General features: G+C 41.4%; 1 protein-coding gene across 9 annotated transcripts in view; it reads left to right on the forward strand.

Moving 5' to 3' along the window:
- LOC133410360 (interleukin-1 receptor accessory protein-like 1) overlaps positions 1-14,857 on the forward strand; it is a 234,255-nt gene that overhangs the window by 200,581 nt on the left and 18,817 nt on the right. For all 9 annotated transcript variants that reach the window (XM_061691474.1, XM_061691457.1, XM_061691448.1 and 6 more), the window contains one exon: positions 9,626-9,758. In XM_061691474.1, coding sequence (XP_061547458.1) covers positions 9,626-9,758 — 133 coding nt within the window. The remainder of the gene's footprint in view (positions 1-9,625; positions 9,759-14,857) is intronic.

A 14,857-nucleotide genomic window follows, 5' to 3' on the forward strand; every position in this document is an offset into this window, starting at 1 on the left:
AGGACGGCTAAGTTGGCGTTTCTATCTCGCTATGGGGCGGGCCAGCTGATGAGGCGCAATTTCTGTTTGGTCCTGCAACTTGCAAATGGAAGTGGAGCAGGAAAAGGATGACTTGGATTTGCTGTTGTCACACACATTCCCGCCATGTTATACCGAGGAAATATGCACACAGCTGATCACATAGATTGATGGGAAACATATCAGGATCTCTGATCTCGAACATATAATCACCCGAATGAAAAAAAATTATAATAATTTATCTATGAACCCGTATAACCCTGAATGAGTTATTTAAATCCGTACTCATGACGGCAAAACCGGAGTAGTTGGCTGGTATGCAATATACTGTACTGTATTTTTTTTTTTAACCACATATGTCAATATGGGGTGCTGTGTGTACATTGAGGGGCAAAAAAATTAATGATTTTAGCAAATGACTGCAATATAACAAACAGTGAAACATTTAAGGGGGTCAGAATACTTTCCGTACCCACTGTATATATATCTTCCCCCGGCTTCATAAAATATTTCAATCCGCCATCCAGCCACTGCTGACTTAGCGGTCAGGCTCAAAGGCTTTCCCAGCTGCGGGGAGCGGCACATCTGGGAAGACAAGCCCTGATGCCGCTTGGCGTCAAATTGAAGCATGCGTGTTTATTACCGCGACATACGTTTAAAGTGTCGATGGTCAATGTATCCTGCAATTCACATTAGTTCTCGCAGCTAGCTAGCTGCCTTCTTCATCAAGGCCAAGCTGACTCAAACCAGGGCCGTACGCAGCTAGCTAGTCTTTTGGAGTCCCAAGGAAAACATAGTCCCGTCCTTGTATATTTGTTGTCGTATGATTTAGCGATGTTACGATGGTTTATTGTGTGCCATTTGGTTCTACAAATGGTTCAGGCAGTGCCAAGAGTTTTTTTTTTTCTTTTTTTTTGGCTTTCCAAGTGAAAAAGGAATACGTGACCAGTGGATAGGGAAAGTCCATTGACTGGGGAAGCAACGTGGTCACCTATGGGTGCCTAGCAAGCATTCCAAACTCTGTGCTGATCACTTCGAACCGGCGTGTTTTGGGAAAGATTTAGCAGAAACCATTGGATACAGAGGTAGAGGCTGAAACCAGCTGCAGTGACAACTATTTTTCCTACGGCCATCGGGACCTCGAACTCCGGCAACAGAACTAAATCTCGCAGCCGCCATGGTGTCGTAGCGATGCGGCGCAGACAAGAGGTGAGGATTTCTTTGCATATACCTACGACTCTATTATGGTTACTATGCACTGGGGAGTAGGAAAAAAGTACTCAGTACTGTCACCTGTACTTTTGCCTATATGGCAAGCCAACAGACACACGGCAAAGACTTTGTGTGTGGCGTGTTATAACACCACTTGAGCGAGGGGCACACAATATATAGAAATACTGCATACTAATGTAAAAGCTTGCGCCGTGTCACTGAAACATCTATGAATATATAATATGTATAGTCGTGCTAAAAAATATTGGCACACCTGGGGTGCCATTATTTCCAGTCATGACTGTATTAAAAATACATGCTTTTGACACACCGTCACATCGAGCCAGTGGCCACTCTCTTTTTCTGTTGTACAGCTGCTACTTGGCTGCTCGTCGTCGTCACTGTTCCGATCTCCTGATCAGCTCAAACATGTACAGATTGACAATGCCATGTTCAGTTGGGTGCTCCTGTACGTCGAAATCCTCCTCCTCCACATATTCCAACACGTTGCTCGCCATTATAGCGCGCTGTGTTTGTCAATTGCAACGTCACTTCCGGTAACCCTTACGGTGGATAGAGAAACCACACCGCAGTGTCTTGAGCTTCGGTAAGTTCGGGGACTGCTCAATACACGTAATAAAAACCTCATTTTTAGCTAAACTATAGTTGAAAACTTGGTGGAAGTGACGTGCATGTATTACATAACATAAACAATGCAAATATGAATTTTAACTGACCCCATAACATCTTTGTCATCTGACCTTTAAGATCTTTTTAAGGATTATCAAATAACAAGTGAATCAATTTTATACTTTTACTGTAATTAATAAGAACAATAATCAACATTTATTATATTTTACCATTTGAACCGCTTTCATACGCACATATTGGTGATGAAAACCATAGCTCGTGTCACTCTCCACTTTATCTCTGTACTCCACTGACACTGATAGCAGTGCTACTGCTACATCAATATACATCCATCAGTTTCCTTACCGCTTATCCTCACGAGGGTCGCGGTGCTGAAGCCTATCCCGAATTACTCTGGGTGAGAGGCGAGGTGCACCCTGAACTAGTTGCCAGCCAATCGCAGGGCACATATAAACAAACAGTCACACTCACATTCACACCTATGGGCTATTTAGAGTCTTCAATCAACCTAACAGGAAACCGGAGTACCTGAAGAAAACCCACGCAGACACAGGGAGAACATGCAAAGTCCAGACAGGGGAGGCCGGATTTGAACCCGGGTACCCAGAACTGCGAGGCAGATGTGCTAACTTGTCGGTCACTGTTCCGCCATCATTATACAGTATTACATTTTTGCAAGGCTTGAAGTTAAATCAATAAGTCAATATTCTACTGTGATTGAAGGTTTTTCTTTTTACAGTTCAATAGTAAAATAAAGATTTGTTTTTTATATCATTTCATCGTAACAGCTAGGCCTGTCTTACAGGAAAGAGTTGTTCATTTGTTGGTACATCCAATGTTGTGTTTGTCATACTAAAAAGTGTTGGTCACATAAAGAAACAAACAAAAAACCCTCACAACTCAGAGTAATTTTCCATATCATCAGACCTACTCCAGATTGATGACTAGGTAGTTTTAATTGGGTGATTTTGGGGCTAACTACACACAAGTGTGGCTAGGTTATTTTTATACTGTTCATGCTCTTTAAATATACTGTTCATCTGTTTACTTGTTAATCGGCTGACAAAGGTTCACGGTTGTTTGGAACACAAAACATGATAAAAAGGCTTTTATTTTTTAACTAATTAATTTATTGGTAATTAATTAATCATGATAATGTGTTAAAGTCCCAACCATATTTTTTTTATTAATGTGTAGATTAACCGGTTATTGGAATTTCTTTCTGCCAAATATCAGCATCTGCCTCAAAAGAATCAATATCGGTCGGGCCCTAATTCTGATCTTAGGTTGTCAAACCAAATCTGTATGATAGTTCCACAGCAGAGGAGGGGCTGAAGGCCTCCGTTCTGCTTTAGAAAATTCTGGGAACCACACATAAATCTGAAATCTAAGAACAAGTTCAAGTTGGGTGTTAAGGCACTATCAGTTTTTCAAGAAATGGTGCTTACTAAATTTTACAGTATAAATATGATCTCTTTACCTTCTCTTACACTATAACAGCAGAACACTAGAACTCTGGACCAGCTGGAATGTACAGTATTTAAAGATTTTTTGAACAAAAATAATGCTGTAAAAAAACAACACCAGATTGAAGGAAATATAAGTCAAGCCAAAAATATTTTCACTTCCAAGATGACAATGACCATGATCCTCTGGTGCTCACCGAACTGCAGTATTAACCTTGTTTTTTGCATTTACTGTGGCCTTTGTCCAATGCAGCCCTATGGGGGGCAAACTGTAGGCCGGTCCCAAGCCCGGATAAATGCAGAGGGTTGCGTCAGGAAGGGCATCCGTCTTAAAACTTTAATGTGAATTGCAGGATACATTGACCATCAACACTTTAAATGTACCTCGCGGTAATAAACACGCATGCTTCAATTCGGCGCCAAGCAGCATTAGGTCTTGTCTTCCCTGATGTGCCGCTCTCCGGAGCTGGGAAAGCCCGTGAGCCTGACCGCTAAGCCAGCATCGGCTGGATGGCGGATTGGAGTATTATATGAAGCAAGGAGAAGAAACTAAACCATTAACACCGTTCACGAACAGCAGAATGAGGGCGCCAACATGGCGAACATTGGCACCTTTCACTTTGCCACATCCTCGTTCAATTAGCAAAGCGTTCATCCAAAGAATTCCATACCGGATCGGTCCCAGCCCGGGTTAACAACGTCCGCCACCGTCAACCTGCAGGGCGCCGGTTGAAATGCAGCTACTGTGGGTCGAAGTCGAAGAAGAAGAAGAGGTGCAAAGCGGGTTTTTCAGCAGAAAGAGAAGAGGAAAGCACAGAGCCAAGAACTGAATGTGGGGACTTTGAATGTTGGGACAATGACAGGAAAATCTCAGGAGTTGGTTGACATGATGATTAGGAGAAAGGTTGACATATTGTGTATCCAGGAGACCAGGTGGAAAGGCAGTAAGGCTAGAAGTTTAGGGGCAGGGTTTAAATTATTTTACCATGGTGTAGATGGGAAGAGAAATGGAGTCGGGGTTATTTTAAAAGAAGGGATCAGCCCTGAGGCCCTTCGTGTTTGCAGTGGTGATAGATAAGCTGAGAGATGAGGTTAGACTGGAATCCCCGTGGACCATGATGTTCGCAGATGACATTGTAATCTGCAGTGAAAGCAGGGAGCAGGTGGAGGAACAGTTAGAAAGATGGAGGGATACACTGGAAAGCAGAGGAATGAAGATTCACCGAAGTAAGACAGAATATATGTGCAGGAATGAGACGGGTGGTGTGGGGAAGGGTGAGGCTACAGGGAGAAGAGATGGCAAGGGTGGAGGACTTTAAATAGTTGGGGTGAACAGTCCAGAGCAATGGTGAGTGTGGTCACGAAGTGAAGAATAGGGTCCAAGCAGGTTGGAACGGGTGGAGGAAGGTGTCAGGTGTGTTATGTGACAGAAGAGTTTCTGCTAGGATGAAGTTTATAAAACAGTGGTGAGGCCAGCCATGATGTACGGATTAAAGACAGTGGCACTGAAGAGACAACGGGATGGAGAAATTAAGATGTTGAGGAGTGACCAGATTGGATAAAATTAGAATTAGAAATGAGCTCATCAGAGGTTCGATGTTTTGGAGACAAAGTTAGAGATGGTTTGGACACGTCCAGAGTATATTGGTAGAAGGATGATGAGGATGGAGCTGCCAGGCAAGAGAGCTAGAGGAAGACCAAAGAGAAGGTTGATGGATGTCGTGAGGAAAGACATGAGGGCAGTTGGTGTTCAAGAGGAGGATGCAGGAGATAGGCTTACATGGAAAAGGATGACGCGCTGTGGCAACCCCAAAAGGGACAAGCCGAAAAGAAGACTGCGGCCTTTGTCCATGTTTCATTAGGAGAGTACAGCTGAGCAAGACTATGGGCAACAGAATTGTTGCATAGTTAAGGACTTTGCTGAATGGGGCACCAATAATAGCTGGTGCTTTTGTTATACATATTGTCAACGTATTGTGTGTCATGCGGAGACAGCGGCTCTTAATCTTCACAAATGTCATCCCGTATTCTGCCATTGTACTTGTTATTTGGTTATTTTTCTATTTATCATGGATTATTCAATAATGATGGAATATGTATTTGCAGACCGCTTGCTCTTCGCAAAACGGAACATCAGAAAGCAGGGCCATAAGAATTGTACATGCAATGCAATGCATTTCAGTTTTATGATTTCCACATGTGAACATCCTAAACAGTGTTTGTGTCTGCTGATACCTAGTAATTAACAGAAAATGTGGCGGATAATAATGAAGTACGCTGCCACAGTATGACTACAGAAGATTGAGCACGCATAAGGCAATAGAAAATGTGATTATAGAGGTGGAAGCATAAATAAACAACACAGCGAAAAGCTGTTCAGGGTATCAATTAAAAAGGGACATCTGCCACAGCCACTGCTGACAAGAGTGTGCTCCCAGCCATGGCAATTAGAGGGTTCTGTAGCTTACAGTATGTAACCCTTCGATATCTAGGGGATGGTCATTCTCAGCACTCAGGGCATTGCAGTGGTTTCAGGAATTTCTCTTTTGTAGCAAGAGGCTCTGTGCTTTCAGTGATCTTCGTCTAATGCGACCAACATGAGAGCCACTATAAACACCTTGATATGCAAATTTCTGCAATGCTCGATCTTCACTATATGCCTACATATATTTTTGTTTCTGAACCGCAGTCCCACTGTTTTTCAAACAGGTCTAGAATCTAGATTTTAGAATCACCCATCCCATACTCAAGGTGTCAGACTCACTCTCACAATTACTGTGCTGTTCTTGTGCAGCTTTTCTCTTTAATTGCTTCCTCCCTTGCAAAAAATGACGCAAGGGGGTTAATGTGACCTCATTACTGATGAGGAAAAAAAAAGGAAATTTCACTTCTGAAGTGTTATTCTTGTTCATTCCTTTTTTTCAGGGCCATCTTTCCTACTCCTAGGAGTTTGATTGTTTAGATTCAATAGATTAACTTTTGTGTGTGAGTACACACAAAAGGGGAGTTCATCACACCTACATGCAATCTTGTGCACCAAAGCAAAAAGAATGCTATTGTTATTTTTAGTGATTCATTTTATGTGGCACACAAGTTTGTCTGCTTTTCCACAAAGGTCTCAACTGTCTGTGTAATTACCGTAAACTACTACAAACCTTATTCTGTCTTTGCCACTTGTGCATATACAGTAGAGCACATACTGTACGAACTGTGTTGGCACCCTGTGGAGTGACATTGTGGGTGCAACGACACAAGATGCTGTCAAGTCACTGTCACGTAAAAGAATCAGCTTGTCTGTTTTTTGTTGTTGTTGTAGTTGTTTTGCCTTGGGTTTTTTTATGCTGCATTTTCGTTTTGTTTAGGGTTTTTTTTCTTTTTTTTTTTTTTTTTTTTTTTTATGCTGCTTTTGCTTTGTAACACCATAGAGCCCCCCGGTGGACTTTTGAGAAATAGCAATGTGTCAAAACATTGTTTTGTTCGAGAAAAGACAGATTCACTTTTAAACATCCAACCCTAGTATTTGTGGTGAGTCCTAAGACACACTGCAAACCATTCTCCCAGCTCTGCCTTTCGTGAACTTTAAACCTGTTTTTCACTTATATTGCTTTCAACAGGTAGAGTTGGTCAAATCAAATCCTTTTCATCTCCCAAGTAGCAAGTATAGCCAATTACACACAACTGTTATCTCCAATGTCACAGCCGCCTAAGTCTTCACCACAGGGTCGAGGAGCCAGAATTGCTAACAAAAACTTGCTGAATCACCTTATACTGCTGGATGTGCGCCCGACAGCGGTTCCTTTAGCATCAATGCAGCGGCTTCTTTGTAGAATTCCTGAGTTGCCATCAGGACAGTATGTGATATACCATATAAATCCTACTCGTGAAAATATTTTCTTGATTAATAATTTTTAGCTTCTATTATTCTACGAGGTCTGTGGCATAATCTCTGTTGTAGTTCATCCCAAAGGTGTTTGGTTGGGTTGAGGTCAGGGGTCCCAAGGTCTTCCACATCAAACTCATTCTAGCTTTCCTTAATGTACATTGTTTTTTGCCCTGGTACACAGTTATACTGAATCGTTATTTACTGAAAATGGGACTACTGTTAATGTTAGAATAGAAAACTACAATAAGCCTATAAATAAATATGATTTGAATAATGTATAATACAATAATTACGTTTGTATACATCATATTGTACAGCTTGTTGTGTATGTATTTTTTTGTACTTGCTTTTGTTTTGCCTAGTTTTACTCTGCTGGCAGCAGCCAGGTGGACATTGCAAAAGAGAATATGTTATCAATTGCCGTACCTGGATAAATGAAGGTTAAATAAAAAAAATAAAAAAATATATTCCTATTTTCACATCTACTAAAAACCCTTCAAAAAAATCCTTCAAAGTGTGCAGATTTAAAAATGCAATTGAAAAATAAAATTCAAACACTGGTGCGCATGGGTGTAGGGGAAAATGAAAAAAACTTTCCCATTTTATATATGTATGCCACCATCTAGAGGTTATGAAAAAGCAGTACACGTTCATTTCAATATGCCACTGCCTCCTAGAGGTTATGAGAAAGGTGTACACTTTCATTCCAATATGCTAGGGCCACCTAGTGATTATGAAAACGGTGTAGCCTACACTTTTATTCCAATATGACAGAGGTACGTATCAGTGCATAATATGTACAGTTGTGCTCATAAGTTTACATATACTGGCAGAATTTATGCAATATAGTTTTTTTTAAATGTGACTGATGACTGAACAACAACCATCATTAATTTCTTTATGGTTATGTTTTGTTTGATGATAATGATTTTCTGAAATGCTTGACAGTTTAATTTGAATCCCATTCAAATACAACTAAAAGTGTTTCGCCTGGCCCTTCATTTTTTCTTTGAAGAATTGTATCCATCTTACAAATTGTACCCATCTTACATCCCCGAGTAATCAGACATATGAGCACAACTGTGTGTTTTCTCATTTACTAAATAAAAGAACAGGAAGTCCTCGATTTACGAACGAGTTCCGTTCCTACGCTGGCGACGTAACCCGAATTTCCGCGTAAGTCGGATTTCACCGTTAATGTCGAAATTTACGTCGAAATACTTCTGTTACGGGTATTGTCCCACGTGATTGTGACAGCAAGCTCAGTGTGTATGGGCGTGTGCTTCGATGTGTGAGTGAGACGGGACTGCGCAGGCGTCGTCCGGTGAGACTGTGAAGGAGGAAGGAATGAGCCCAGGTGCGAGTGTGTACAGTAGGAAATGTAGTGACGGCGAACGGGGAAGAGTAGTGATTAGCGGAGGACCCGTTGACGTTCAATGTGCAGAGGAGCTAATAAAGCCATTAAAGCAGCAAATTGGTGCTATGTGCCTTTATTGTTGCCGCCACCCAGCTCAGCTGTGCAACGAGAGAAGGGAGTTAACCCAGAGGAGGACAACCTCTCCCCTGCGTCTCCCGACCACAGTCAGGTGACCGTAGCAGGAAAGGTTAACACTTCGCTTAAAGAAACTAAAATACATTAAAATAAAAAAATAAGATTCTATACTTACCATTACTGCTGAGAGTGTGAAAAAAGGAGGGCGAAAAAGGCGAAGATACTCCCGGCACACAGACAAGCACTACTATGCACTAGCTAAGCAGAAACACTATGGTGCTCGGGACAAAATGGCAGACGAGGCACGGGCATCGTAAAGTCGAAACGTCGTAGGTCAAGTACGTCGTAACTCGAGGACTTCCTGTAAATAAAAAGTATTATGTGTTCAAATGAAGTGCTTAACTTTAGAATAATTATTTGGAAAAAAAACTAACAAAACACAGATAATACTTCATGTTTTGATCATATGGGTAGAAGCAAAATCATGCATTGTAAAAATGCATTATACATAGGTAGAAGGGTTTTCCAGAATTTTTAGGTCAACTTTGGGGCTGCGTATTATACACGGGTGCTCATTATACACGCGAAATTACGGTTACTAAAAGAGAGGATGGAGGACAAGCCTGGGTCAGTCTGAACTACAGTATATCCTAAAGATGATTTTGAGTCTGCCCTTGTCTGTCCTCAAGCCACACTGGAAGCTGGGAGCCTGCTAGCGAGATGCTCTCCAAAAGCAGAATTGGATTTAAGTCGAGTTTAAAATGGCTCCTGGGTCAAATTAGAACTGAATGGGACTAATTGGGCAGTGCTGCATGTGTCATAGTGGCTGTTCCGGACTGAATGTGTAGGATAATTACAGGTGTCAAGCATTCAACGTACCTCCTCTCCCCTGTCATCCCACAGGAAGTCCAGTCAACCTGACATGCAGAGCGTTCTTTGGCTACAGCGGTGATGTCAGCCCACTTATTTACTGGATGAAGGCGGAAAAGTTTATTGAGGATCTGGATGAGGAGCGGGTACGGGAGAGTGATATCAAGTAAGTCCTTTTACGGCGGGACTTTATAACAAGATAAAATGACATGTACAGCTTTATCAGTTGCATGAGAGGTTTACTGCCTGTTAGGCGGAGTAGGAATTAGTGAGAGCAGAGAAAACATCATGAAAAGAAGAAAATCAAATGACATTCTGTTTGTGGGAACAGCAGCTTATTTAGAGAAGTTTCCATGTAGGACTCCCTTAAGCTCTTTTTCAACTGATAAAGCATTGAAGAGGAAAACATGGTGGTCCATGTGAAGTAGGAATCCGCTATCGTGGACAAATGACGCCAAATGAAAAGGTTAATTAACTGTGAGCAGTATGACAAGGCTGGGCGGAGGAGTTAGCGGCCTAGCCGGTGACCTGGCATTTGCAGACGTCTATCCGCCTGCTAGCATGCTCTGCCCGACTCTCAGCACAACTCTCGTCATTAGACCAATTAGAGCCTACAGAATTCAAAGTGGCAGCATGATGGAGGCAAGAAACTTGTCAGGAAATAAGCCAGGAAGGCTGAAAATATGACTAGAGCAGGGGTGACAAACTTTTAGTTTGATTTTGAAAACAGAAAGTCAGATGGGCCAGGTCATTTGTAAGTGAGGTGGAAAAAAAGGTCTATGTGTATGGAAAATATGGAAAATAGCTTGTGTTAATTATCATGATTTATTCTCATTTTTTGTTTTATTTATGATTAACTAACAAATTATTTCATACAATACTTTTAAATGATAAATGTAAATTGTACATCATATTTTGCACATATTTGTTTTATTGTATAAAGTACAGTAAATCTATGTACCAGTTTTTTATTGAGCTAAAAAAAAAAAAGATTTGAAAAAACTCAATGATAGAAATGGATTTCAGATAGATGGGTAGATAAATACATATTTTATTCATCCTGTGAGGGAAATTGGATTGTCACAGAAGCAGAATTTACAACTACACACTTGTATTGATAAATTGTTTGCCACTCACTTGCATGTTTTTTGTTTGCTTGGGCTCTCTCCAGGATGCCGGATTCCTCCCACATTCCAAAAATATCTATATTCGATTCATTTAAGACTGAGGCCGCCAATTACATCAGTTGAAAATAAAACCTGCTTAAAATTGTATCGATATGGGCCCTTGTTTACGTTCAAAATGTTTGTTATTATGAGTAAAAACATCTCAAATTGGGCGTCTCAGTGGTATTGTCTTTCTCAGCATGTCCACAATCTTACAAAAGTGAGTACACTCTTCACATTGTAAATACACACATGTATATATGTTATTATACCTTTTCAACAGACAACAATTAAGAAATGACACTTTGCTGGAATGTAAACTAGTCAGTGTACAGCTTATATAGCTGTCCCCTCAAAATAACAGCACAAAGCTATTAATGTCTAAACTCCTGGCAACAAAAGTGAGTCCATCCCGTCGTGAAAATTTCCAAATCGTGCCCGAAGTGTCAATATATTGTGTGGCCACTATTACACTACACTATCTTAAACCTCTTGGGCATGGAGATCACCTGAGCTTCCCTGATTGTCACTGCAATTCTATACGACTCCTCCATGACGATAATCACAGAGCTGGTAGATATTAGAGACCTTGTGCTCCTCCACCTTCTTTTTGAAGATGCCCCACAGATGACCAATAGTGTTTAGGTCTGCAGACATGCTTGACCAGTGCATTACCTTTAATTTCGCTTCTTTAGCAAGGCAGTGGTCATCTTGGAGGTGTGTTTGGGGTTGTTATCTTGCTGGAATACTGCCCTGTGGCCCAGTTTCCAAAGGGAGGGGATCATGACCTGCTTCAGTATGTCACAGTACTGTACATGTTGGCATTCATGGTTCCCTCATTTAACTGTAGTTGCTGGCAGCACTCACGCAGACCCAGACATGACACTCCCTTCACCATGCTTGACTGTAGGCAAGACACACTTGTCTTTGTACTCTTCACACATGCTTGACATCATCTGAACCAAATAAGTTTATCTCGGTCTTAATAGACAACAGGACATGGTTCCAGTAATCCATAAATTTAGTTTGCTTGTCTTCAGCAAACTCTTTGGGGGCTTTTCTTGTGCATCAGAAGAGGCTTCCTTCTGGGGCAACAGCCATGCAGACCAATTTGATGCAGTGTTCTACATATGGTCTGAGAACGGACAGGCTGAGGCCCAACCCCTTCAACTTCTGTAGCAATGCTGGCATCACTCATACATCTATTTTCCAAAGACAACCTCTGGATATGACCAATTTGGAATTTTCACATAGGAGTGTACTCATGTTTGTTGCCAGTGATGGAACTTTGTAGCAAATTGTAATTTCTTCAGTTGTGTCTTATGAATAGATATAATAAAATAGCTTTACAAATGTGAGGGGTGGACTCACTGTTGTGAGGCACTGTGTATTTGAATACAGTGGAGACCATATGTGTGCTTGTTTGACAATCCATTAATAAGAAAATCGACAATTAACTGTTCATTTTAATTGTTTCTAATTTAAGAACCTCATTTATAAGTAGTGTGTAGGTGTTGTGAAAACATGGACAGTTGCAGGCACCAGGACAAAATGCAGTAAACGTAGACGGGTTTAGCAACAATTTCAAAACAATTTGTCAAATGACTGAAAGCACAAATAATAAATAAAACTATCCATCCATCCATTTTCTGTGCCGATTCTCCTCACTAGGGTCGCAGGCGTGCTGGAGCCTATCCCAGCTATCATCGGGCAGGAGGGAGGGTACACCCTGAACTGGTTGCCAGCCAATTGCAGGGCACATACAAACAAACAACCATTCGCACTCACAGTCACACCTACGGGCAATTTAGAGTCTCCAAGTAATGCATGTTTTTGGGATGTGCGAGGAAACCGGAGTGCCCAGAGAAAACCCACGCAGGCACGGGGAGAACTTGCAAACTCCACACAGGCGAGACCAGGGATTGAACCCGGGTCCTCAGAACTGTGAGGCTGACGCTCTAACCAGTCGGTCACCGTGCCGCTAAATAAAACTAGGAACCATAATTTTAAAAGTTACATGAAACTGTTATTATTATTTTTATTATTAGTAGTAGTAATAGTAGTAGTAGTAGGCAGCACGGTGGACAACTGGTTAGCACATTCCCCTCACAGTTCTGAGGACCTGGGTGATCGGTTATCGTTTTTTTTAAACTCGGCCCCCAAAATCCTGATCGTGTAAAGCCTAGTTTTTTACTTTGTACAGGTAATGTACGGCTGTCAATGAAGCACTTTCTTTGTAGTTCAAATATCTGCTTTGTTTAGTCCGTTAATTGATCTACACCGATTAGGGGGCTTTACATATTCAGGTTTCCCGTGGTCGACAGGAGAGTAATTCCAAAGTGGCCCTTGTTCCTCTTCACACAATGAGCCCCATGCATCATTAATTACACACTGGAAATTGCTGCAATTGTGTAACCGTAAAAGGGTTATATGCTCGCCGTCGTTAGCGTTTGCACAGACACTTGGCAGGAGAATCTTGGCACTTCCCGTTGTCATCCCTTCTCGCTCCTCACTTTGTTACCTGCTAGCATTTGATTGTTTTGGGATGTCACTTTGCCAGTGGGGGTAAGCAACAAAGTATAAAGCAGCAGAGAGTAGCATGAGGCAGGTGAATGAACAGGACACAACATTCACTGACAAAGTGCATGTCCTAAGTTTAGACCAACTTTCAGCCTTTGTTGTACAAACAAATATATGTTTTATAAACAAATAATAAAACACTTTTTTAAACTATTCCTAACAAAAAGGCACTCAACGAACAACTGTACATTATGAAACAAAGGCGAAATATTAACAAACGGTCCCTTGCAGCATTTTGGGATGATCACATGTCCAAGGGAGTGACGTCATGTATGTGCTAAATCACGTTTTCAACATGTGGACAACTCATGTGTACAAGTGCTTAGTCAACAAAGGAGGAAGGTGAGAGGTTTGCGTTTTCAAGCTGTCACTATTTTGAGTGTGTCAGTGAACGATTTAAAGGTCAGAGTGCAAAGATTTAAAACATTTTCTTGATACCTCTAGAATCCCTTTACAAACCATAACTGCCATTTTGAGATGATTATATAACAGTTACACAGCAGTTTAATCGATATATATGACTCAATGTGTCGTCTGCGTTTTTAATCTAGCGTCTCCCCACTTTCGGCTATCGTCTGCTATTTTTGGCTATGACTGAGCAAATGGTCGGCTATCGTCTGCAAATGGCACGCCGTCCGTTCATTCAGCGACTCAAACACGCACACCCACACACATCGTTGTTCGGTTTATTGCCGCATATTTTACTATTTCACAATGTTTTAAAGTGTGGCAACTGGTTGTACTACTAATGTGGGTAGTTCCAAGTAATAAAATTGCGATATGAGACCAGTGGATCCTCAAGAGTCAATCGGCAAGGAGTTGCGGGGGGGCTCTTTGGCTGCTGCTGAGTAACTTTTGAACTGGCGTGTTTTCGGAGACATTTAGCAGAAAGTATTGGATACAAGGGCATAGTTTGAGCACGGCTGAAACCAGCTGCAGTGACGATTTCCCCTTCAATAATCGCGTCTTTAACCCGGACATCGGCTGCCATGGTAATGGAAAAAAGCGGCACATACGGGACGCCTGTACGATGACTATACCGTTGGTGGTGATTATGCACTGAGCATTAGAAACATATTAAAACTATTTGCAGTTACATTTTAAACCAAATCGGCATGTTGTTTACTTTTCATATACAGCTGATTGGTCAGGACTTAATGGCTTTTTACTACAGACAGCCTGCTGGAGCAAATGTACACACGCTCATGGACGGATGGATGGATGGATGGATGGATAGATGTCAAGTTTTTTGCCTTTAAAATGAATTTTTAATCATGTCCAAAATCATCTCTTCAGTAAATAAATTTTCATGCACATAGTCAGCTCAACCAATCAGAGAACTATTTGGCTGAACCAATCAAAGGATGGGAAAAATACCAACGCGACTTAGTCTATGTGAAGGTGCAGAGTGGTGAGGTGGTTAGACAATTTCAATGGTGTGTGTGTGTGTGTGTGTGTGTGTGTGTGTGTGTGCGTGTTTGACTTGGATGACATCAGAATTTGGGATTCTGAAGGCCTT

The sequence above is a fragment of the Phycodurus eques genome, chromosome 1 (assembly GCF_024500275.1).
Source record: "Phycodurus eques isolate BA_2022a chromosome 1, UOR_Pequ_1.1, whole genome shotgun sequence".
Lineage (NCBI taxonomy): Eukaryota > Metazoa > Chordata > Actinopteri > Syngnathiformes > Syngnathidae > Phycodurus > Phycodurus eques.